The 24226-nt window shown below is 41.5% G+C and overlaps 2 protein-coding genes across 2 annotated transcripts in view; both read right to left on the reverse strand.

The window, feature by feature from the left end:
* Positions 1-3565: 3565 nt before the first annotated feature.
* On the reverse strand, positions 3566-15019 carry acer1 (alkaline ceramidase 1). The gene is made up of 7 exons (XM_027164905.2): positions 14844-15019; positions 13534-13646; positions 11643-11757; positions 9039-9177; positions 4861-4998; positions 4406-4543; positions 3566-4094 (listed from the first exon to the last, which is right to left on the reverse strand). The coding sequence occupies exons 1-7, from the start codon at positions 14935-14937 to the stop codon at positions 3917-3919; spliced, it is 915 nt and encodes a 304-aa protein (XP_027020706.2). The 5' UTR covers positions 14938-15019; the 3' UTR covers positions 3566-3916.
* A 5473-nt stretch (positions 15020-20492) lies between these two features.
* myo1f (myosin IF) overlaps positions 20493-24226 on the reverse strand; it is a 34987-nt gene continuing 31253 nt past the window's right edge. Inside the window, exons 27-28 of the mRNA XM_027164909.2 lie at positions 23454-23626; positions 20493-21280 (exon numbers count right to left, since the gene is read on the reverse strand). Of these exons, the coding sequence (XP_027020710.1) occupies positions 21204-21280; positions 23454-23626 (250 nt within the window). The 3' untranslated portion in view covers positions 20493-21203. The remainder of the gene's footprint in view (positions 21281-23453; positions 23627-24226) is intronic.

Raw genomic sequence — 24226 nt, forward strand, 5'->3', positions numbered from 1 at the left:
TATAATATATTTACATTATATTATATTATATTATAATATATTATATTATATTATATTATATTATATTATATTATATTATATTATATTTATTCATTCATTCATTTTCTACCACTTATCCGAACTACCTCGGGTCACGGGGAGCCTGTGCCTATCTCAGGTGTCATCGGGCATCGAGGCAGGATACACCCTGGACGGAGTGCCAACCCATCGCAGGGCACACACACTCTTATTCACTCACACACTCACACACTACGGACAATTATCCAGAGATGCCAATCAACCTACCATGCATGTCTTTGGACCGGGGGAGGAAACCGGAGTACCCGGAGGAAACCCCCGAGGCACGGGGAGAACATGCAAACTCCACACACACAAAGCAGAGGTGGGAATCGAACCCCCAACCCTGGAGGTGTGAGGCGAACGTGCTTATCACTAAGCCACCGTGCCCCCTATATTCTATTCTATTCTATTCTATTCTATTCTATTCTATTATAGTATATTATAGTATATTATAGTAATATTATATTATATATAATATATATAGAGGGGGTATGTAGCAAGAAATGATACATGCACAAGTTATCTTATTTAAAAAAAAAATGCAACGAATGTTTTGCAAGGTTTTGTTTATACTACAGAACCCACTTTATCAGTAAAGTATTTGTATCTTATTTTTATTTATTTATTATTTTTATTGGACGAATGACCACTGACTGAAGATTCTCGAGCGTTCAGCAGATGGGCCGTGAACCCAAACTCTGATCTCTGGCACTGAAATCAAAGCTGTGAATTCAGACAATGCAGAAAGACTCACAGAAAATCTGCTTAGGCTAGCAGCAGCTCCACATACTCCTGCGCTGGCAGGCTGTTATGACTAAAGCAGCAGGAGAGAGAGGGTTTATGTCACTGCTGGAGTCCCTCTGGATGAACCGTGTGTTTGTGTGTGTGTGTGTGTGTGTGTGTGTGTGTGTGTGTGTGTGTGTGTGTGTGTGTGTGTGTGTGTGTAAGAGAAAGAGAAGAGGAGAGGAGAAGGAGTAGAGAAGAGAGTGTATTTGGCTCTGTTTCGCTCTCCTTTTCTCCCTCATGCTGCTTTAATCCCCCCGCTGGGGCTCCTGTATTTAATAACTCTTTTATTCCCAGCAGGACGTCAGGCCCCTGACACACTGCTCACTTTCCTTTTCTTCTCTTGCACTATAAATTAGGTATATTTGCATATGCTGAAAGGGACAAAAAAAAAGAATTAATATTAAATTATGTTTTAAAAGGGCTCAGATTATACTTCTTTCATTCTGAATCCATCACCTTCAGTATTCTGGAGTAGATTGAATAAACATGTATAATAATAATAATAATAATAATAATAATAATAATTATTATTATTATTATTATTATTATTATTATTATTATTATTATTATTATTATTCATACGCTTTCATAAATTATAGTACAATATATAAATAATAAATAGAATAGCAAGTGAAATAGTATAAATAAATAGTTATATATATATATATATATATGCATATATATATATATATATGCATATATATGCATATATATATGCATATATATATGCATATATATATATATATATATATATATATATATATATATAAAGTGTTATTTTAAAATATAAGAGTAAAATAGCAAGTAAAATAAAATCATGAATAAATATCCTCGATTAAGAATGACATTTTTTATTTCATTTGTGGTATTTTTTTATTTCTTACATTTTGAGGTGTTTATTAGTACATGTAGGAAATAAAACACTTGGCTGTGCTGTTGTCAGAGAACAAAAAATGACAACAGGGTGTTGTGATGAAGCGGAGACACTGTTCTCACCCCAGAGCTAATTATTATTCATTATAGCTTTAATTTTTCTTACGCCTCAGAAATCTGCAAATAATTACAATGATATCTTTTCATGTGCAATAATAGCCTTACTGTGATTTCACGTGTGCAATAACGAGAATGTACACTTTATTATCCACTTTTTGTTCTGTTTCCATTCGACTGATGCTCTTTAGTGTTGCTCTGTTATATTTTTCTACAGATTTTTTTTATATTGTATATTTTTTGGCAGGGGGGCACGGTGGCTTAGTGGTTAGCACCTTAGCCTCACACCTCCAGGGTTGGGGGTCCGATTCCCTCCTCCACCTTGTGTGTGTGGAGTTTGCATGTTTTCCCCGTCCCTCGGGGGTTTCCTCTGGGTACTCCGGTTTCCTCAACCGGTCCAAAGACATGCAGGTTGATTGGCATCTCTGGAAAATTGTCCGTAGTGTGTGAGTGTGTGAGTGAATGAGTGTGTGTGCGCCCTGTGATGGGTTGGCACTCCGTCCAGGGTGTATCCTGCCTCGATGCCCGATGACGCCTAAGATAGGCACAGGCTCACCGTGACCCGAGAAGTTTGGATAAAGTGGTAGAAAATGAGTGAATGAATGAATATTTTTTTCCTGTTTTCACTGGGACTCAGTGACTAGTACTTTTTCTTCCATCCTTAATCCTTGATATTTACTTATTATCCATTTATAGCTACATTTATTGTTATGGAACAACCATAAAAACAATTTCCTGTTATTGTTTGCATTATCTTCTTCTTCTATTTTCCCTCTTATTATTTATTTATTTATTTGTTTGTTTGTTTTCTAACAGGATGCTGGAGGTGACGGGTTAGAGCTTTACCTCTAACACTGGAGACTCCTTCTATGTTAATAAACTATGTTAAACGTGTCTTTAAATAAAACCTTCACCGTATCATTACAACAATTCCACACACGCTTGTGTAGTGAAAATTCTCCCCAGGATCTGATTATTTTCCTACATCAGCACAACCCCGAGTCTTTTATTCCTGACATATAAACAGCGGGTGAATCATGATCACTCCGGTAAGAAGCGCCGAACGTCAAACAGGCCGTCAGAACAGTTCACATTCAGCATATCAACACAAATCAACATCAACACAAACACAGAATTTAGACAAACTCTTATCAGATAAACACAGAGTCTGAGTAAAACTCGTCTCGACCCACATCACACTCGGGTGTTAAAATGCAAAATGTATAGCATTTAATACTCACACACACACACACACACACACACACACACACACACACACACACACACACACACACACACACACACACACACAGGTGGCTAAGTGAGTCAAACAGTGTTCTCTCTCACACTCACTCTCTCTCACACACACACACACACACATGCACGCACACACGCACGCACACACGCACGCACGCACGCACGCACACACACACACACACACACACACACAAACACACACACACACACACACACACACACACACACACACACACACACACACACACACAGAGGTGGCTAGGTTAGTCAAATAGTGTTCTCTCTCACTCACTCTCTCACACACATGCACACACACACACAAACACACACACACACACACACACATGCACACGTACACACACACACACAGGTGGCTAGGTTAGTCAAATAGTGTTCTCTCTCACTCACTCTCTCACACACATGCACACACACACACAAACACACACACACACACACACATGCACACGTACACACACACACACAGGTGGCTAGGTTAGTCAAATAGTGTTCTCTCTCACTCACTCTCTCTCACACACAAACACACACACGCACACACAAACACACACACACACACACACACACAGGTGGCTAGGTAAGTCAAGTAGTGTGAATCACTCATGCGCACACACCCCCATGCACACACACGCACACACACAAAATCCTGATTGTAAAGAATATCATGGATATCAAGTTATGCAGGATTTACAGTGTTTCAGTGAGGCAGCAAAATAAAATGAACAAAAAAAACAACACAAAAAAAACAACTCCTCCTTCATTCTCCACAAACCAACACTGTCCTTTTCTTCTAATTGACGTCTTTCAACTAGCATCTTTTCTGTGTCTTGGGCGTGGCCTTGAGGACAATGTAAGGCAGCCCGACAGCCCAGTTATCTCGAGGCCAGTACTGCAGGTCAGGGTGAGAGTAGGGGATCTCCACGCTGGCGTCCAGGTAGGCGATGAGCGTGCTGCCGTACGCCGTAGCAACCACGATCAGGATGTGCCTTCGGTCACAAAACAAAGACACGCAGGACAGAGAGAGAGAGACGAGTTACTGAGACGAGTTACTCACTACATCAGAACAGAAAATGTAGGACTATCGATATGGTAAAGTTTTCTAAAGTAATTTCAGGTAACAGAGCTTTGTAACAGTCTAACAGTTAATCTCCACCTTTTTATTGACTCTCTTCACTTGTATTAGTGAGCGGGTATTTGTTGAGCAATCGTTGAGATTAAAGCGTAAATGTGTGTGTGTGTGTGTTTGTGTGTGTGTGTGTGTGTACGTGTCAGCAGCAGCAGCAGCAGCAGCTCGTACCAGATGCCGTGCAGGTAGCAGAAGTTGAGCTTTTGCCAGAAGCTGCAGCCGAAGCGGTCGCTGATCCAGCAGGAGATGGCGAGCACCCAGAGGGCGATGGAGGCGCGCGCCAAACGCAACACCCGCTGGTCTGTGCAGCTGCGGAAAAAAATCCCAACAAATGACAAAAATTATGCATTCATGTATGTCCTGATATCCAATTTCTGTGTCTCAACAATCATTTTTAATCACATTTAATCGATATCAAATATGCTGAGCTCCACATGCTAAATAACCACCCTGTTCAATATAAATCACAGAAACAAATTTTTCCGCAACCTTCTCAGATTTTCTTTGTTTGTTTCAATAGAAACATTTTAATGTTAACAAAACTCTGTACATTATTCTTGCAAGATTAAGATTAAGATTAAGATTAAGACGCAGATTAGAGAGAGCTGCTGTGAGCTGCTGTGTACCTCTTAAGCTCCACACACACGGAGTAGAAGATGTGCAGAGCGAAGAAGTTGAGGGCGTAGGCGTTGGCAGTGGGCTTGACAAACGACAGCAGCGTGGTGATGATGGTGCTCACCATGACCATGTGAGAGAAGGACGTCCTGCATCAGAGAGGACAAAATGAATCACACACACACGCATACACACATGCACACAATTACACACACATACACACACACACACACACACACACACACACACACACACACACACACACACACACACACACACACACACACACACACATTCAAACACACACAGTCTCTCTTTCTTTATAGATCTCCACCAAACTATGAGTAAGTGAAACATCTCTCTCTCTCTCTCTCTCTCTCTCTCTCTCTCTCTCTCTCTCTCTCTCTCTCTCTCTCTCTCTCTCTCTCTCTCTCTGCGCTTTCATAGTCTGCCATTTTTCTCCCTGATGTAAGCCCTGATGTAAGCATTGACCTGTCAGTGGAGAATGTGTTTCCCTTATTATTGTCTAAGAGTGTGTAAACTTTTGCACTCGACTGCACCTCGAATACACACTAAAGGTTACATTCCAATATCATAGCAAACAGCAACAAAAGTCGTAATTATTCAGAAACTCCGTGGTCCAGCTTCTCTAAACGACGTGGCGATTGATGTCCCTGCATGTAGAGCGCTCATTAATACTGCATTAATATTTTAACCCTTTTCCGAATCCTGCGCTTGAATATTAACGCAATAGTCGATAGTCGCAATATATGTCGTCTCTCCCGCCGGGTTGCTCTTACACACACACACACACACACACACACACACACACACACACACACACACACACACACACACACACACACACACACACACACACACACACACAAAACGTTTAACTGGAAGTTTTTTCCTTCGCATCACGACGATGGCACTTTCACACTCCGTGTTATCGCTCATTCTGATACGATTCACCAGACTTCATGCATATAAGCTTTTTGTTAACTTTTCTCTCCAGGTGTTGCTAATGATATCATCTGTAATAAAAAGAAAGTAAATTCATTCATTCATTCATTCATTCATTCATTCATTCATTCATTCATTCATTCATTCATTCATTTTCTACCGCTTATCCGAACGATCTCGGGTCACGGGCAGCCTGTGCGTCTCTGGCGTCATCGGCAGTGGTGTAGTCTAGTTTTTTGTACTGAGTATACTGTGATATCCCCCCCCCCCTCCCCAGCCTCATACGCACCCATCCTAGAGTGACACCCCATAGGCACCACCACACTCACTAATGCATAAAATATGCATCTACATGTAATTTAGAGCATTATTAAAGACTGCTTATGTGTTATCAACATTCCAGTTTATTATAAGCAACAAAAGACAGTCAGATGATAAAACCTGAGCTCCAGGTCCCATATTCATATAACATTTAAGGCTAAATGTAGCTCTTAAAGGTATGAAGTTCACCCAAAAATGAAAATTGTGTTATTTCATCACCCTCAATTTGTTCCAAAACTGTACGAGTCTCTCTCTTCTGTTTAACACAAAATATGATATTTTGAAAAATAACACAATTTTCATTTTTGGGTGAACTTTATACCTTTAAGAGCTACATTTAGCCTTAAATGTTATATGAATATGGGACCTGGAGCACAGGTTTTATCAGCTGTCAATTTTCAATGTACATTTAAGAGTGAACAATAAACATTTGTTCAGTTTTATCACCAACACTCTTTCATTGCAGAATATTATGAACTGAATGAACTGGTAGTTTACAAAGCTTTACAAATACGTGTGTACTCGGGCTGTGGGTGAAATGTCACCCGAAGCTGCTGTAACTTTAGGCGCAGGCTTCCGAGAACACTCAGAGCGTAGTTTGGGCCTGCTTTCGTTTCAAATCCTCTTTTACTTTAGTTAGTTAATTTCTAATTTGCGCCAAAAAACACCGCCAAGCAACTAATTTTCCTCCTCGGTAGGTGACATCAGATCAGGTCACAGGCCACGGAAGCCCCAATGGTCCAAAAACGTTAGTGATTCGCAATCGCAACCACAGTCTGTGTACACAACACAGTGCGGGGTGAATTTATGAATGAAAGTTCGGTCACAAAACGATATTGTTACGTATTCTCACGCTTTTTAAGTGGGTATACGGAAATCCTTGGCCTTTCAGTGGGTATATGGCGTATACCACTGGTCATCGGGCATCGAGGCAGGATACACACTGGACGGAGTGCCAACCCATCACAGGACACACACACACTCTCATTCACTCACACACTCCGGACAATTTTCCAGAGATGCTAATTAACCTACCATGCATGTCTTTGGACCGGGGGAGGAAACCGGAGTACCCGGAGGAAACCCCCAAGGCACGGGGAGAACATGCAAACTCCACACACACAAGGCGGAGACGGGAATCGAACCCCCGACCCTGGAGGTGTGAGGCGAACGTGCTAACCACTAAGCCACCGTACCCGAAAGTAAATTAAATAAGCAAAACAAAATTTTTATTTGTTGATTCAGACTTTTAGACTGAAAAGCACGGTTTGAAGAAAAGAATGACAGAAAATATCCTGCTCCTTCAGACAATAACATATTTTGGTTGAATACAAAAGAGAAGCCTTTAATCCTTTGGCAGTGACTCACTCTCTCTCTCTCTCTCTCTCTCTCTCTCTCTCTCTCTCTCTCTCTCTCTCTCTCTCTCTGTGTGTGTGTGTGTGTGTGTGTGTGTGTGTGTGTGTGTGTGTGCAGGTGTACTCTCTTTTACCTCTCAGTTAGGCATTTACTTATACCTTCCTTCTTGTTACTCATTACTCTAGACCTTCTTTATTCATCTCTCTTGCTGTTATTATCATATCAAGGCAGGCTGACTGATTTATCACTAGGTGTGTGTGTGTGTGTGTGTGTGTGTGTGTGTGTGTGTGTGTGTGTGTGTGTGTGTGTGTGTGTGTGTGTGTGTGTGTGACACACACTGAATAAAACTCACACAATCCAGCTTTTGTGTATAGTTGCAGTTCGTGTTAAGTTGCATTTCACAAACTCATGTTGTGTTTGAAATAATCCTCTACTGATGGCGATCCTTGAGCTTGAAATTCAGAAGCAGTACTGAGGAATTTTTAGAGTAAACAGATCGTTCGCAAACGATTCGACTCTTTAAACCGAATCGTTTAGGTGATCCGACTTGCTGATGTTAATCGTTCTTTTGTCGTTGTAAGTAATTCCATCACTCATTCATCCGGTCATTATCATAATTCATCATAATAATTTCAATTCAAATGCAAATTCATCAAGTGTGTAGAAAAAGAAACGTCAGCTAAATGAATCGACTCCTCTCATTGAGCTGAGTCAAATGATCAGATTCACTAATTTCCGTCATTTATTAATTGCTATCGACGATCCACGATTTTACATGTTGTTATAATGACTGCAGTCACATTACATCTTATAAACACACACAAGGTTAAATAACCTTCGTCCGCACAATTACTGACATTTATTTACCCTAAGCACGTGACCAGATGCACAATTAACCAATACACAAAACAGCCATCTGTTTATTTCAGAATATCTGCGATCGTTTATAAATGTTCTCGGTCCATTTGTGTAAGATGTAACTTATGAAAATGAATTTATTTATCTATAGCATGTTTGCCTCACACCTCCAGGGTTGGGGGTTCGATTCCCACCTCCGCCTTGTGTGTGCGGAGTTTGCATGTTCTCCCCGTGCCTCGGGGGTTTCCTCCGGGTACTCCGGTTTCCTCCCCCGGTCCAAAGACATGCATGGTAGGTTGATTGGTATCTCTGGAAAATTGTCCGTAGTGTGTGAGTGTGTGAGTGAATGAGAGTGTGTGTGTGCCCTGTGATGGGTTGGTACTCTGTCCAGGGTGTATCCTGCCTCGATGCCCGATGACTCCCAAGATAGACACAGGCTCCCCGTGACCCGAGAAGTTCAGATAAGCGGTAGAAAACGAACGAATGAATTTATTTATTTAGCATTCTAAATAAATCCCAACACCACGGGTCTGAACGTGTTTGATATCGGATCCTGAAAATGGCCCATGTTCACCTCGAAAACATCAGCTGCTTGAGCTACATATTAACGGTGATGAATACGTATTTAAACCTAAATACATGCCGTACAGAAAAGGTGTCGTGTCTTTGCGTCTGTGTGAAAATTTACCTGTCTTTAACAAAGTGAGGAAAATGTTTGCGTGGAAACCAGAGAGAGTAGCCGATGGCCAAAACCCAGAGGATGGAGAGCTCGTCCAACATCTGTCCCATGAAGCTCAGGGTCATGTGGAAGTACATGGAGAACAGACCTGAGATGAGAGAGAGAGAGAGAGAGAGAGAGGGAGAGAGAGAGAGGGAGAGAGAGAGAGAGAGATGAAGCTGAGTGAAGAATCTCTAAATCTACATCTGAGTTTCTCCCAAGCTGTTTGTTCGAGTCGCTCATGGTGGCAGGTGACTAACGTGCTCTAACTCACAGGACGTAACCGGAACACGTGTAATTAAGACGACAGGGTTTAAGATACTCAAAATCTGGTTTATGATGGGATTATGAACAGAAATCATAAACTGGTGTTTAAATAATACCTCAGAACTGTTTACACACTAACATACACACACACACACACACACACACACACACACACACACACACACACACACACACACACACACACACACACACACACACACATCTTTATTGTGATTATACTTCTATATTCTTATAAATTATTATACGTCCATATTCACACACACACATATTCACACACATTCACACACACATACACACACATATTCACACACATTCACACACACATTTACACACATATTCAGACACATTCACACACACATTCACACACATTCACACACACATATTCACACACATTCACACACACATTCACACACATTCACACACACATATTCACACGCATATTCACACACACATTCACACACACATTCACACACACATATTCACACACACATTCACACACACATTCACACACATTTACACACACATATTCACACACACACATTCACACACACATTCACACACATTCACACACATATTCACACACATTCACACACACATTTACACACACATATACACACACACATTCACACACACATTCACACACACATTTACACACACACATTCACACACACATTCACACACACATTTACACACACATATTCACACACACATTCACACACACATTCACACACATATTCACACACACATTCACACACACATTTACACACACACATTTACACACACACATTCACACACACATTCACACACACATTCACACACACATTCACACACATATTCACACACACATTCACACACACATTCACACACACATTCACACACACATTCACACGCTTTCACACATACTCTCATTTTGCAAACCCGCACACAGACAGTAACCTGGTCCTGGGATTGCAGCAGGGATGCGTGTGTGTGTTTGTGTCCATTTTCCCCTAAAACCTTCAGCGATTCCTTAAATATTCCTGTCCGTCGTTAACACACTATCAGCTGAAATCTTGGCAATAGGTTCCTTAAATATTATATTTCATTTTAGGATGATCTCTTTGAAATATTTCTAACTAGTTGCCTAGGTGATGGAGTGGGTTTAGTAAACGAGAGCATGGCTCAGTGTAACCTGCTCCAGATGGCAGGTTGGTCTGTGTGTGAATGAGTAATAAAGAGGATGTGATCACGTGGTCATGTGGGGACAGGTAGACAGGTGAGGACAAGAGGACACTCACCCACAAAGATCATCATGAGCCACACCAGGTGCACGGCCAGGTTCCTCTCCTTAGCATAGGGGTGCAGCAGGTAAAGCATTATAGGAGCCACCACGAAAAAGATGAAGCACACACACATGCACACACATTCACACACACATATGCACACGCATATTCACACACACATTCACACACACATGCACACACACATAGGCACACACACAGTCACACACACAGGGCACACACAGGGTACACACACAGATGCACACACACACAGTCACACACACAGGCACACAACATGCACACACAGATGCACACACATTCACACACACAGGGTACACACACATATACACACACACATGCACACACACAGGCTCACCACACATGTTACACACACACAGGCACACACACATGTCACACACCACATTGGACAACAAACATATGTCAACACACACATGCAAACACACATTCACCACACATATTCACACAGCACATTCACCAAAACATGTATAACACAACACATTTACACACACAACATTCACACAACACATTCACACACACAATTCACACACACATTCACACACAATTCACACACACATTCACACCACACATTACACACACATTCACACACACATTCACACGCTTTCACACATACTCTCATTTTGCAAAACCCGCACACAGACAGTAACCTGGTCCTGGGATTGCAGCAGGGATGCGTGTGTGTGTTTGTGTCCATTTTCCCCTAAAACCTTCAGCGATTCCTAAATATTCCTGTCCGTCGTTAACACACTATCAAGCTGAAATCTTGGCAATAGGTTCCCTTAATATTATATTTCATTTTAGGATGATCTCTTTGAAATATTTCTAACTAGTTGCCTAGGTGATGGAGTGGGTTAGTAAACGAGAGCATGGCTCAGTGTAACTGACTCCAGATGGCCAGGTTGGTCTGTGTGTGAATGAGTAATAAAGAGGATGTGATCACGTGGTCATGTGGGGACAGGTAGACAGGTGAGGACAAGAGGACACTCACCCACAAAGATCATCATGAGCCACACCAGGTGCACGGCCAGGTTCCTCTCCTTAGCATAGGGGTGCAGCAGGTAAAGCATTATAGGAGCCACCACGAAAAAGATGAAGCTGCTCATCTGCAACAAGGACAGACATACAGAGAGAGAGAGAGAGAGAGAGAGAGAGAGAGGATAGAAAGCAAGATTAGACAGAACAGTGGAAAAACAAAAAAACTCTGCACCCTTTCCCTCCAACCTCCTGCACCTTCTCCCGCACACTTGTGCATTTATTCCCCCCATCTTGCACTCACTCACTCACTCACTCACTCACTCACACACTCACACACTCACACACACACTCGCTCACTCACTCACACACTCACACACACACTCGCTCACTCACTCACACACTCACTCACACACTCACTCACTCACTCACTCACTCACTCACACACTCACTCACTCACAAACACACACACACACACACACACACACACACACACACACACACACACACACACACACACACACACACACACACACACACACACACACTCACACACTCACACTCACACACTCACACACACACACTCACTCACTCCTACAGTACATCCTCCACACACAGGACCCCTTTGCACACTTGGATCTCTTCACACGGTCACTTTACACACGTTACACACTTTACACACTTTACACACGTTACACACTTTACACACTTTACACACGTTACACACTTTACACACGTTACACATTACCTTATGTACCTACATGATATACAACAACATACTTATCCACATTTATCACTTTGATCTGTTTTTTTTCTTACTTCTTGTTTTTTTCCCTCTTATTCAAGATTCATCAATTTTCTTCTCACTATAAGGAACAGTCGTAAAACACATTTCACTACATGTCATAATGTGGAACTTTATGTATGTGACAAATCAAATTTTCATTCCTGATTTCCTCCCTCCTCCAGCACTCTTTCCCTCCCTCCTCCCCCTCCCTCCTCCAGCACTCTTTCCCTCCCTCCTCCTCCTCCCTCGCTCCATCCCCTCCCTCCTCCTCCTCCCTCGCTCCATCCCCTCCCTCCTTCTGCACCCTTTCCCTCCCTCCTCCTTATCCCTCTCTCTCTCCTCCAGCACCCTCTTCCTCCCTCCTCCGCCCTCCTCCTCCCTCTCTCTCCATCAACTCCCTCCATCTGCACCCTTTCCCTCCCTCCTTCTCCTCCCTCTCTCCTTCCCCCTCCTTCTGCACCCTTTCCCTCCCTCCTCCTTATCCCTCTCTCCCTCCTCCAAAACCCTTTCCCTCCCTCCACCACCACCCTCTCTCCTTCCCCTCCCTCCTTCTGCACCCTTCCCCTACCTCCCTCCTCCAGCACCATCTTCCTCCCTCCTCCTCCCTCTCTCCATCCCCTCCCACCTTCTCCACCCTCTCTCCCTCCTCCAGCACCCTTTCCCTCCTTTCTGATTCTCACCCCCTCCTCCTGCACCCACACACTCCCTTTCACCTCCTGCACACTCTCTTTCCTTTTTATAGAAAGATATCACTTCTGCTAACTGGGTGAATGAGTGCAAGGATCAGGGTGCGGTATGGAATGTGTGCATAACAACACATGGGAAGGCAACAGTGTAACCCGTCAGACAGCATGGGTACAAGCTAATGGCATGGGTGTGTGTGTGTGTGTGTGTGTGTGTGTGTGTGTGTGTGTGTGTGTGTGTGTATGTGTATTAGTAATACAGTAAACATGAAAAGCAACAAAATCTTCATGAAAGTTTGTGTTTAAGATATGACATTAAATATGAAAGAATTACTGATGCCAACAACCAAAAGTCATTTTCATTATAATAAAGTGTGTGTGTGTGTGTGTGTGTGTGTGTGTGTGTGTGTGTGTGTGTGTGTGTGTGTGTGTCTCACTGTGTTAAAGTACTCCACAACATTCTCAGAGTGCTTGTAGTTGTCTTCACACCAGTCCACTTCAGAACTCTCGTAAGAAAACACACCTGCCATGTTCTCGTTAGACAGGATGCCTGAGAAAGAGACACACAGAAAGAAACAGTGTGTGTGTATGTGTGTGTGTGTGTGTGTGTGTGTGTGTGTGTGTGTGTGTGTGTGTGTGTGTGTGTGTGTGCGTGTGTGTGTGTGTGTGCGTGTGAGAAACATGATTATTATGACCAGTGTGGTTATTATTCATTCATTATTTTGATTTGCACAGTTTCACAGGGAGAGAGAGCAAGATAGAGAGAGAAAGAGAACGAGAGAGAGAGAGCGAGAGAGAGAGAGAGAGAGCAAGAGAGAGAGAGAGAGAGAGAGAGAGAGAGAGAGAGAGAGAGAGAGAGAGAGAGAGAGAGAGAGGGTGAGAGAGAGGGAGAGAGTGTGAGAGAGAGGGAGAGCAAGAGAGGGAGAGAGATAGGGAGAGAGAGAGTGAGAAAGAGCAAGATAGAGAGAGAGAGAGGGAGAGAGAGAGGGAGAGAGAGAGGGAGAGAGAGCAAGATAGAGAAAGAGAGTGAGAGCGAGAGAGAGAGAGAGAGAGAGAGAGAGAGCAAGAGAGAGCAAGAAAGAGAGAGAGAGAGAGAGAGAGGAATACTATTTTAATTTGTCCTAATAAAAGTCCTTTGAATAGACTCTGCATCATCAATAATCTTAACTGAAACCAAACAAAAAGAAAATTTTAGTCTAACTGATAAATAAAATAAATAATTAAATATTATAAATTATATAAATAATTTCCTAAAAATACCTCATATTGCTTTCCTGGGCTTCTGTTTTTTAAGCTTATATATTACTAAAATGATGTCATTTGTATGTGAAGTATTTGAGGGAGACTGATTATCACGCAATGACTAGAAGAACCTCATTAAACACACTCCTAATTATACTCGTGATTTATCGCTCATATACAGCGATAAAGACAAGACATTAACATGTTCCACATTCCTATTAAATATAAATGACATTTTACATTGAATATAAAATAGAAAAAAGAGGAATATTCAATGCAGCATTAAATCTCCACATCTGAACATGAAGCATTTCTACAACTCCAAACTTTCTCCTCACGTGCAGCTCTAAAATTGGTACAAATTGCTTTTTACTTTATAAACCTCTAACATTAACTCATGTAACAATAACTATAGTGAGAGATGAATTAAAGACCAGGATGTAGCAGCTAATTTAATAACAAAACAGGTGTTAATCTCAATCAGGATGAAGATTTAGTGCCTTACCTGTCAGGAACGTGTCTATCACCATCATTAGCTCTCTCTCTGTGTGTGTGTGTGTGTGTGTGTGTGTGTGTGTGTTTGTTTCAGGTAGCTTCATTTAAAGTTGGACAGAGATACATGAGTTTTTAAAAAAAAAAATGACCCCGATCCTGTTAATCGGGTCCCGACTGTGAGGTGAAACCGATTGAGCGCGCGCATTCTTTTCACTGAGATACAGGTAAAACCTGTCAGGACACTACAAGCTACATGGCACTACGTCACCGTGTTGTCTTTTAAAAAAAAGCGTCTTTGCATTATTTATATAGATTTCTTCTTTTCTTTTTCTTTTTTTTTCTTGCATATTCACCGCTGATTCATGCGCTATGCAGTCTCAACCGCGCACCTGTCGGTTGTCCAGATAAATTTACCTGGACGCAGGACAGCGCGTGATATAGGTGGCACTATTTTGATGAGCAAATGTTCTGCTAGGCGTCCGGGTATCTTGAACGTGTGTAAAGTCAGTGATGTTACGTTAAAACACAACATGCTTGCAACAATAAGTGCTAAGTATAAAATAAAACACACATGGGCACGCTACGTTAGAGAGATAAGCAACAGCGGTGTGTGCGAGTGATAGAGTCACTGTACCAACCCTGAAGATTCTTCCAGTTAAACCACAGCAATTAGAAGAAGAAGAAGAAGAAGAAGAAGCTTTTATTTGTCAGATATACAGTACATTACACGATTAAATTCTTTCTACACATATTGGAAGTTAGTGTCTGAGCATGATACAGTGCCCCTGGAGCAGTGAGGGCTAGGGGCCTTGCTCAAGGGCCCAACTGTGGCTAGATAACTTTTTATTTTTTATATGAATAAAATGTAATACTTTTTATCAATTTCTTTGGAACATCCACAGAATAGAAATTATGTTAAAACAGCTATAAAAGGTCACTCTCTTGTCATGTCCCAAACTTTGGAATAGTCTTCCTGATAGTGTTCGGGGCTCAGACACACTTTCCCAGTTTAAACGTAGATTAAAAACTCATCTCTTTAGTCAGGCGTACACATAATACTAATTAACATACTAATAATATGTTAATCCTTTTCCACTGCTTATCTCTTTGTACCCATCCCGAGGCATCCAGACCATTGTACCAGCTCCCAACATCCTCTGTGGGACGAAGCCTTTGGACGTCCACTGAGCCGAGGCCGACTCTAAGAATCCCGAGACATCTCCAGTTAGACTCTGTGATTACTCAGGAGATCCGAAGTCCATGATCCTTACACCAATACAACATTTATCTGACTGTATATTACAATCACACCCCCAGTGTCACCCATATGAGGATGGGTTCCCTCTTGAGTCCGGTTCCTCTCAAGGTTTCTTCCTTTACCGATTTAAGGGAGTTTTTCCTCGCCACTGCTGCCTAAGTCACCTCAGACTTGCTCATAGGGGAATAAATACATACAGATTGTGAACTATATATATCTAATAATAATCTTGAATTTTTTATTCTGTTAATTCTCTTTCTTTTATTATTCCTTATGTTTACCTTCTGCTCTATGTTTATGTTCTGTAAAGCTGCTTTTAGACAATGTCTATTGTAAAAAGTGCTATACAAATAAAATTGAATTGAATTGAATTGAATTGAATTGAATGTTATTGAGTGATAAACGTAGCAGCTTTACTCTAATAAGTGGGATGTTGTTTGGTCCACTAGGTGGCAGTAATGGGTAGTATAAAGTTGGGTGCATTGAGTGAAGAAATGTTGGTAAGTTGAAATGTGATGGAAGTCCCAGGTGGAATAAAGAAACCAGTTCCTGCAATCTCGAGTTCCTCTTATTCGTATGATGCCTGAATAATACATGGTACCAGGAGTGGGGCCAGAAGAACACACTGGACGCCATTAAACCCCCTGTTTCACTGAAGTTGTGTGGAAATGTTGATGCAAACTGGAGGACCTTCAAACAACAGTTCGAGTTGTATGTTACAGCCATTGGACCGCTGCGGATGAAAGAAAGATTGCCCTGCTACTTAGGATTGCCAGAGTAGATGCTGTGGAAGTTTTTAACACCTTTATCTTTGAGGATGAGGCAGACAAGAAGACACTGAACGAGGAATTGGAAAAAATTTGATGCTCATTGTTTGATAAAGAAGAATAAGACATACGAACGATATGTGTTTAGAACTCGAATACAGCATGAAGGAGAAGCTTTTGATCGCTTAATTACTGACCTCAAGATCAAGGCAAAAACCTGTAATTTTAATGACTTGAGAGATTCCATGATCCGAGATCAGATTGTGTTTGGTATCTGGAATAAGAAAATACGAGAAAGATTGCTACGAGAATCTGAGCTTACGTTGGATCGTGCTGTTCAATTGTGCGAATTAGCGCGACAGCATGTGATGCAGTTTGACGTTTCTACCAGGATGTCCTCTCAGAATGCAGCCACAGCGATAGATGCCATTTCATAAAGAGACAAGAAATGAGGTTATGCAAGAAGCAGTAGAGGCAATGACAATGAAACGTTTCTTTGCAAACGTTGTCGGACCAAACATAAGTTCAGACAGTGACCAGCATTTGGCAAAAGGTGTTCTAAGGGTGCTTTCACATCTATAGTTCGGTTCATTTGGTCCGGACCAAAAGCAAAAAATGATACGTCATAGTTTTTTAGCAGTTTTGGTTCCTTTTCACACCACACTGATCGTTCTGTTCCGCACCAGTTGAAACGAACCAAAATGCAGTCATGTGATAACATCCACATCACTCCTTGGCCACACGTCTTTGAGCGTATTTCCTAAACCGCTTCTCGATCAGTCAGAATAAACGTGCGGGAAATTTCAACGAAACTCCGGAAGTAAACAAAAAGAGGAAAATACAGCATACAGTACACCATGGAGAGACGACCGCACACTGTGATTATGTTCGTGGTTGTAATCTACTACATCGCTCGTATACAGCATTCTATGCAAAGTCTTCATTTTCAGAATGAAGCGTGGATGCGGCTTGAAAATATCATTTTAATGCACTGCAAACGGCGAAGACGCATCGCAAGACACTTCAGGAGGCAGCGAGCATTACTTTTGCGAAACTGTGACATGCTCATCTTCCGAAAATATTGCCAACGACCCACTACGGCAGCTGGTTTAGTCCAAAATGCTTTTCAAAAGAATCTATAATAGAACATTGAGTGCAGGTAGTGGAAGAAGATACAGATGACAGTGATACCTTGCGTGATTCCTTTTATGTTCAGATGGTTTCGGAGGAAAAGGAGGTGTCCACAGTTTACCTGTGGAGTCTGTACAGTCATCAAAGTGGATTGTTCCTCTTGTGGCTAATGGGACAACATTCCTTTTTAAATTAGACACTGTTGCTAATGTCAACTTAATTAATATCTGAGATGTGAAAGCACTGAAAGAAAGACCTCTAATTCAAAAACACACAGTTCCCCTTAAAGCCTACTGTACAATGAACAACCAATTGAAACAAATGGAGTTCGTACAGTAGATTGAAAATACAAGTTAAAGGAAATACCCAAAATTTAATGTTTGTTGTGGTTCCAAATGGCCATGAATCTCTTCTAGGAGATAGAGCATGTGAAAACCTTCTAGGAGACTGAGCATGTGAAGAACCAAAATGTAGTCGTCCAGACCGGATATGATTCTGTTATTGATCTTGTGAATCAATTCCCAGCTGTTTTTGAAGGTCAAGGCCATTTACTTACAAAATACAACCGAGGTAAGATGCTACACCTGTTATCCATGCTCCTTGTCGGGTTCCTGTCCCTCTGCGAGAGGCTTTGAAGCAGGAATTGGATCGCATGACCTAATTGGAAGTGATACGGAACAGATACTGAACAACCAATAGATTGGGTAAATTCCATTACTTGTGTGAAAAAGCCTAGTGGTGAATTTAGAGTTTGCTTGGATCCTAAAGATCTTAATGATAACATCAAAAGAGAACATTATCAGATACCGACACGTGAAGAGATTCTTAGTGAAATTACCGGTGCTCAAGACAGTGCGTCAGCCACGATGAGATACTTCCCAGGTGTATACACTAGATGAAGATCATATTTTTGTAATTTCATCATCATACGCTGAAACCAGTTCCTGCAATCTCGAGTTCCTCTTATTTGTATGATGCCTAAATAATACATTTACCTCTACTGTTACAATGCACTGACACTGGAGACTCCTTCCATAACCGTTACATAAATATCGCACAGAAAACTTCCACTACGTAGGAAGTGGAACAGGGTTCTAGTTGTGATATGTTGCTTGGCACTGGTGCTTATTTTATAGTGAAAATGTGTCTCAGATCTCCCGAAGGTGTTCAAATGATTAGATAAGTTTGGGTTAAATGTGTTTTTGTTACATTTACACTTTCATTAAATTACATTTACAGCATTTAGCAGACACCCTTATCCAGAGTGACTTACAACTGAGGGTTAAGGGCCTTGCTCAGGGGCCCAGCAATGGCAGCTTGGGTTTCAAATCCATGACCTTCCGATCAGTAGCCCAACACCTTAACCACTGAGCTACCCCATCCCCTCATTACTGTTATTGGGGTCATTTGGGATGCCCAGGACTTGCAAAACATTCATTCATTTTCTACCGCTTATCCGAACTTCTCGGGTCACGGGGAGCCTGTGCCTATCTCAGGCATCATCGGGCATCAAGGCAGGATACACCCTGGATGGAGTGCCAACCCATCACAGGGCACACTCACACACTACGGACAATTTTCCAGAGATGCCAATCAACCTTCCATGCATGTCTTTGGACCGGGGGAGAAAACCGGAGTACCCGGAGGAAAACCCCGAGGCACGGGGAGAACATGCAAACTCCACACACACAAGGTGGAGGCAGGAATCGAACCCCCAACCTTGGAGGTGTGAGGCAAACCACCGTGCCCCCCACTTGCAAAACAGTCAAGTGTAAATATTTTAAAGGCATTTTTTTTCTGGCTTACTTGTTCTTTAATCTCATGGTCACTCTCCAAATCAGAAGTCTAGAAGTATGAGTGTACAGGTATGTAACTTTACTGCAGGTAAGATAAAGACCTGTTTGCTGTCTTTCTCTCTGGAGGATTTGTTGGATGTTAAAACCTCATCTGCAGATGTTGGTGGACGTCCATGTCTCGGTTGGTCTGCAACACTTCCAATCTTTTTCAATTTATCTCCAAATAAAGTTTGAAAATGGTGTTTGGAAACCTGATCAAGTTCATCACAACCTTTAGACAGTCTCCCGATCCACCGTGAGAATGATTTCACGTCATGTCTACAGACTTGCGTCTTCCTGAGGTACTTAAAAAATGTATGTATAGAGATGTTTGCAATTCCATGTATTTTAAGCAGGTATGACTTTCCACGAATCTCCATATAAAAAATAAAAAAAACTCAGATTCAAATTTTTTTTTTTTTTGGTACAGCCATTTTTCTTTACAGAACAACTGGCTCAGCTCAGGAGACTCCTCGATAAGTCAATAAGTGTTAAATTAAAGTCTCCTCAGAGGAACTGTCACTGGATGGATGATTTCATATGTTTTTAATCTGTTACCGTAGAGCATACAAGTCAATATGTAAGTTGTTACTGTAGAAACAAGAACGAGCATGATATTAACAAGGCGATCGACAGCTTTGGACCAATCAGAATCAAGGATTCGAGAATCAAGGGAAAATCACTTTACTCACATATTAAAAAAACAAAAACAAAAAGAAAAAAAAACACGATCAGTGTAAAAAGCATTATGTTTAGTAAAAATGTTTGAATGAATGTCCATTCAGCATAATCACAGACATGTAAAAAAAGTGATACTTAACTATTAATACCAATTGGTATTAATACCAATGATTTTGTTCACTTTCATGCCTTAGTTTCATGCATTAATTCATGAGAAATCTAAAATCAAATAAAAACAATCATCTAACTTCAATACTGTTTTAAAAATACCAAATGCCCCATAGGGACTGTATTCCTGCTCGTGTGTGTGTATATAATGAAAACAGCGCCACTGTGTGGTTGTGCAGCAGCAGTGCAGCCTCTCCCTTTAATTCAGAAGTATAATAATGCAAAATTTCCTTCGTTCGTTGCAGAATTCAAATTTACATAATGGCTTTTGCTCTTTTTGAAACAGTTTTTGAAACAGTCTTTAAACATGTGCAGGTTTTTCTTTCACAGATAAAGTCTAATCCTGTTTCTGTAAGTGCTGACCAGGACCATCGCCACCACCAGTGAATGCTCTGTGTTCATGTTTTAACGATTGTGTCCTGAGACGCTCGCCTCGTCATCACCAGATGCACGTCGTGACGGGCTCAGAGGCTGGACGAACAAAGAGAGGTCAGAGGTCACAGGCAGGTCGTTTAAGAGTTCTGACCGTTTCAGATTTTCTCCACGTAATTCCCAGGGAATAAGCCCTCTTTCCCACGCATCCTGCCGGTCCACCAGCCAGACGGATCTAAAAACAAACAAACAAACAATCCGATGCATCATTTTTACATTAAAGTGTTTGACATCTAAGATCTCTTATACAACTACACAAATTGTCAACAAAGTGACCCTCGACGGGCTGCCGATATCCTTGCTTTCATTATATTAAAAATGTCCGCAGATTTTTTTTCGGGACTTGAGTCAAGGAGCGTCGTGTGACGTCACAACACGCAGACAAGACGAAGCCCCTCCTCCATTCACGTGTACTTAACACAAGCTCAGCTCTGACTGAAAGTCATAACAGGTGTCTTTACTGGTAGGAGTTAAAAAAAAGAAGAATCCTGTGCTTGAGTTTTCAGCAATTCGAGTAACACAAAAACAAACGTATTTAAAAGAAAATAGTAAAAAAATAAATAAATAAATAAAAAAGACAAATATTTTTTTGGTCGCAACAATCCTGAAATCCTGAACGAACTGAATAAAGGTCAGTTGGGACAGGATTCACGCTGCCCCATGCTGGCTCTATGACCATTTTCCCACTGGAGGAGGAGAAGGAGGAGGAGGAGTGTACTGAAAGTGAATTACAGGGTTGCCAGATTGTGCTACTTTAAAAATACTCCAAAGTCAAATATATTATAAATTTCCACCAAAACATTGTTAGCTGCCACAGAGTCTATGATTCTATGATCCAGTACTGTTTCCATTGTAAGATATTTTGGAAAGATTGAGAGATGGAAAATGGGATATGTGGAGAATTGTGAGGTAGCCTGTAGTGTTATAAGTGTGACAGCCTCTTGACGTCCCTTTGTTTGAGACTAGGACGTTAATAAGGTCAACCTAAAACTCCAAAACCTGATGTTACGAGCCTCTTGTTTTTTAAGTAATATATTTTACTACAGCACAACAAAACATTATTTATCTGATATATGAAATGAAATAACATGAACAGCACAATTCTTGAACTTTTCCAATGATAGCCTAAGTTTTTTTTTTTAACGTTTTGTCAAACAGTGGGTCTGTTTTAAACCAGGTTAGGGTCATCTTTGCAAGTTTTTATAAGTGGCAACTATGGGATGCAGACATGAACTAATAAGAGAGAAAAGGCCCTAAGCTTTGCCAGAACTATTTGAAGAAACAAAAACAAGAATGAAAGCTGAAAATGATGACATGGCTCCCACAGTCACCCGACCTGAACCCTATTGAGTTTGTATGGGACGGACTGGACCGAAGGGTTAAGGCAAGATGACAAGCCAGTGCCCCCAGCCACTGGCGTGAAATTTCAGAACAAAATTTAGAATCCCTACTTTTAGAATTTGTTCAGCAGTTATAGCTGCAAAAAGCAGCTATTTTGAAGAGTCTAGGATCTGGGGTTTTTGTTCGACAAAATATGTATTTTTGTTCTTTAATTTTTTAGTTTCTGTATATTATTGGTAGAAATTCATATCCGCTGAATGTACAGTAATGATATTATGTTGTTTCTTGTAAATAAAAAAAAAATTTCACAGTGCCCAAAAACCTTTAACTGGTAGTGTGCATATAGTATTATGTCTATGTAAAAAAAAAAATCCTAATGGTTCGGAATGCAACATGTAACTGGATAAATAAATTATTATATTAATTTTTATGGGGGAACAGTGGCTTAGTGGTTAGCACGTTTGCCTCACACCTCCAGGGTTGGGGGTACGATTCCCGCCTCCGCCTTGTGTGTGGAGTTTGCAAGTTCTCCCTGTGCAAGTTCTCCCTGGGTTTCCTCCGGGTACTCCAGTTTACTCCCCCGGTCCGAAGACATGCATGGTAGGTTGATTAGCATCTCATTGGAAAATTGTCTGTAGTGTGTGAGTGTGTGAGTAAATGAGAGTGTGTGTGTGCCCTGTGATGGCACTCCGTCCAGGGTGTATCCTGCTTTGATGCCCCACGACGCCCGAGATAGGCACAGGCTCCCCGTGACCCGAGAAGTTCGGACAAGCGGTAGAAAATGAATGAATGAATATTAATCTTTATATTATTCTTTATAATAACTTATTGTTCTATGTTTATGTTCTGTAAAGCTGCTTTGAGACAATGTCCGTTAAAAGCTCTATACAAATAAATTTGAATTGAATTGAATAAAATTAGACTGTTTTCACCACCAGACAGCAGTATAGTCACACATCTGTAAGATATCATTTCTCGCTCGTTTGCGCCTATTATTCAGGACTCACCTTCTTTAAGGAGGTCTATGACATCGCCGACGTCAAAAGTGAGCTCATCCACGTCCTGACCGACGTACTGGTACACAGCACGACATCGAGGACCTTGCGGTCGTGGTGAAGCTTTGGGTCGGCTGCTGGGAGCCGGAGGAGGACGCTGGCTGATGCTCCTCCTTCGTTGCATTCTTGAAAAACAGACAATCAAATAAAAACATTTTATTAAAAATCACAACAAAAAAGTGGAGTTTGAGAAGAGAATCTAGTGATACATTCATGAGGAAAAAAAAAAGGTAAAAGAAGCTGGAACATGATGTTATGATGTCATAATAATTAGCATATTTGATGATGCAGAAGATCGCCAGACTCAGACCCAGCAGGATAACGTCAGCCTGGACCAGCTTATTGTGGGAGCAGTATTTTGTTCTAGACTGTTTTTTCCCCCCTGTTTTTCCCTGGACTTTTGTTTTATTTGCGTGACATTGCTTCGCGTTTGTTCCCGCGGAGGATGCCGCCTCACTTCCTGCAGGCGGAGGATGTCACTGCCCAGTTTTGCTTTCTTTTTTTTTCGGTGCCCTGAGACATCGCCCCACATCTGTTCCGGTGGGGGACGCTTCACTTCCTGGTTTCCCGTGGAGGATGCCGCTCCACTTCCTGGGGGTTTTTGCAGGCCCGTATTTTGCTTGTAATATTCTGAACATTTTTGTTTATTTTTTTGCTCAGTGGCGGAGGATTGTTTCCCTCCCTCCCTCCCTCCCATTCTGGTTTTCGAGACATGGGTCTGTCCA

Source organism: Tachysurus fulvidraco, chromosome 14 (genome assembly GCF_022655615.1).
Source record: "Tachysurus fulvidraco isolate hzauxx_2018 chromosome 14, HZAU_PFXX_2.0, whole genome shotgun sequence".
NCBI classification, from domain to species: domain Eukaryota; kingdom Metazoa; phylum Chordata; class Actinopteri; order Siluriformes; family Bagridae; genus Tachysurus; species Tachysurus fulvidraco.

What these genes read in the sequence shown, in the direction of transcription:
- acer1 (XM_027164905.2), bottom strand. Translation starts at nt 14,937, where the DNA reads ATGAAGCTACCTGAAACAAACACACACACACACACACACACACACACA. An exon ending in TTGTGGAGTACTTTAACACA is followed by an intron (nt 11,758 to 13,533) that starts GTGAGACACACA and finishes TCCTTGTTGCAG; the next exon opens with ATGAGCAGCTTCATCTTTTT. An exon ending in CCTCACTTTGTTAAAGACAG is followed by an intron (nt 4,999 to 9,038) that starts GTAAATTTTCAC and finishes TCTCTGATGCAG; the next exon opens with GACGTCCTTCTCTCACATGG.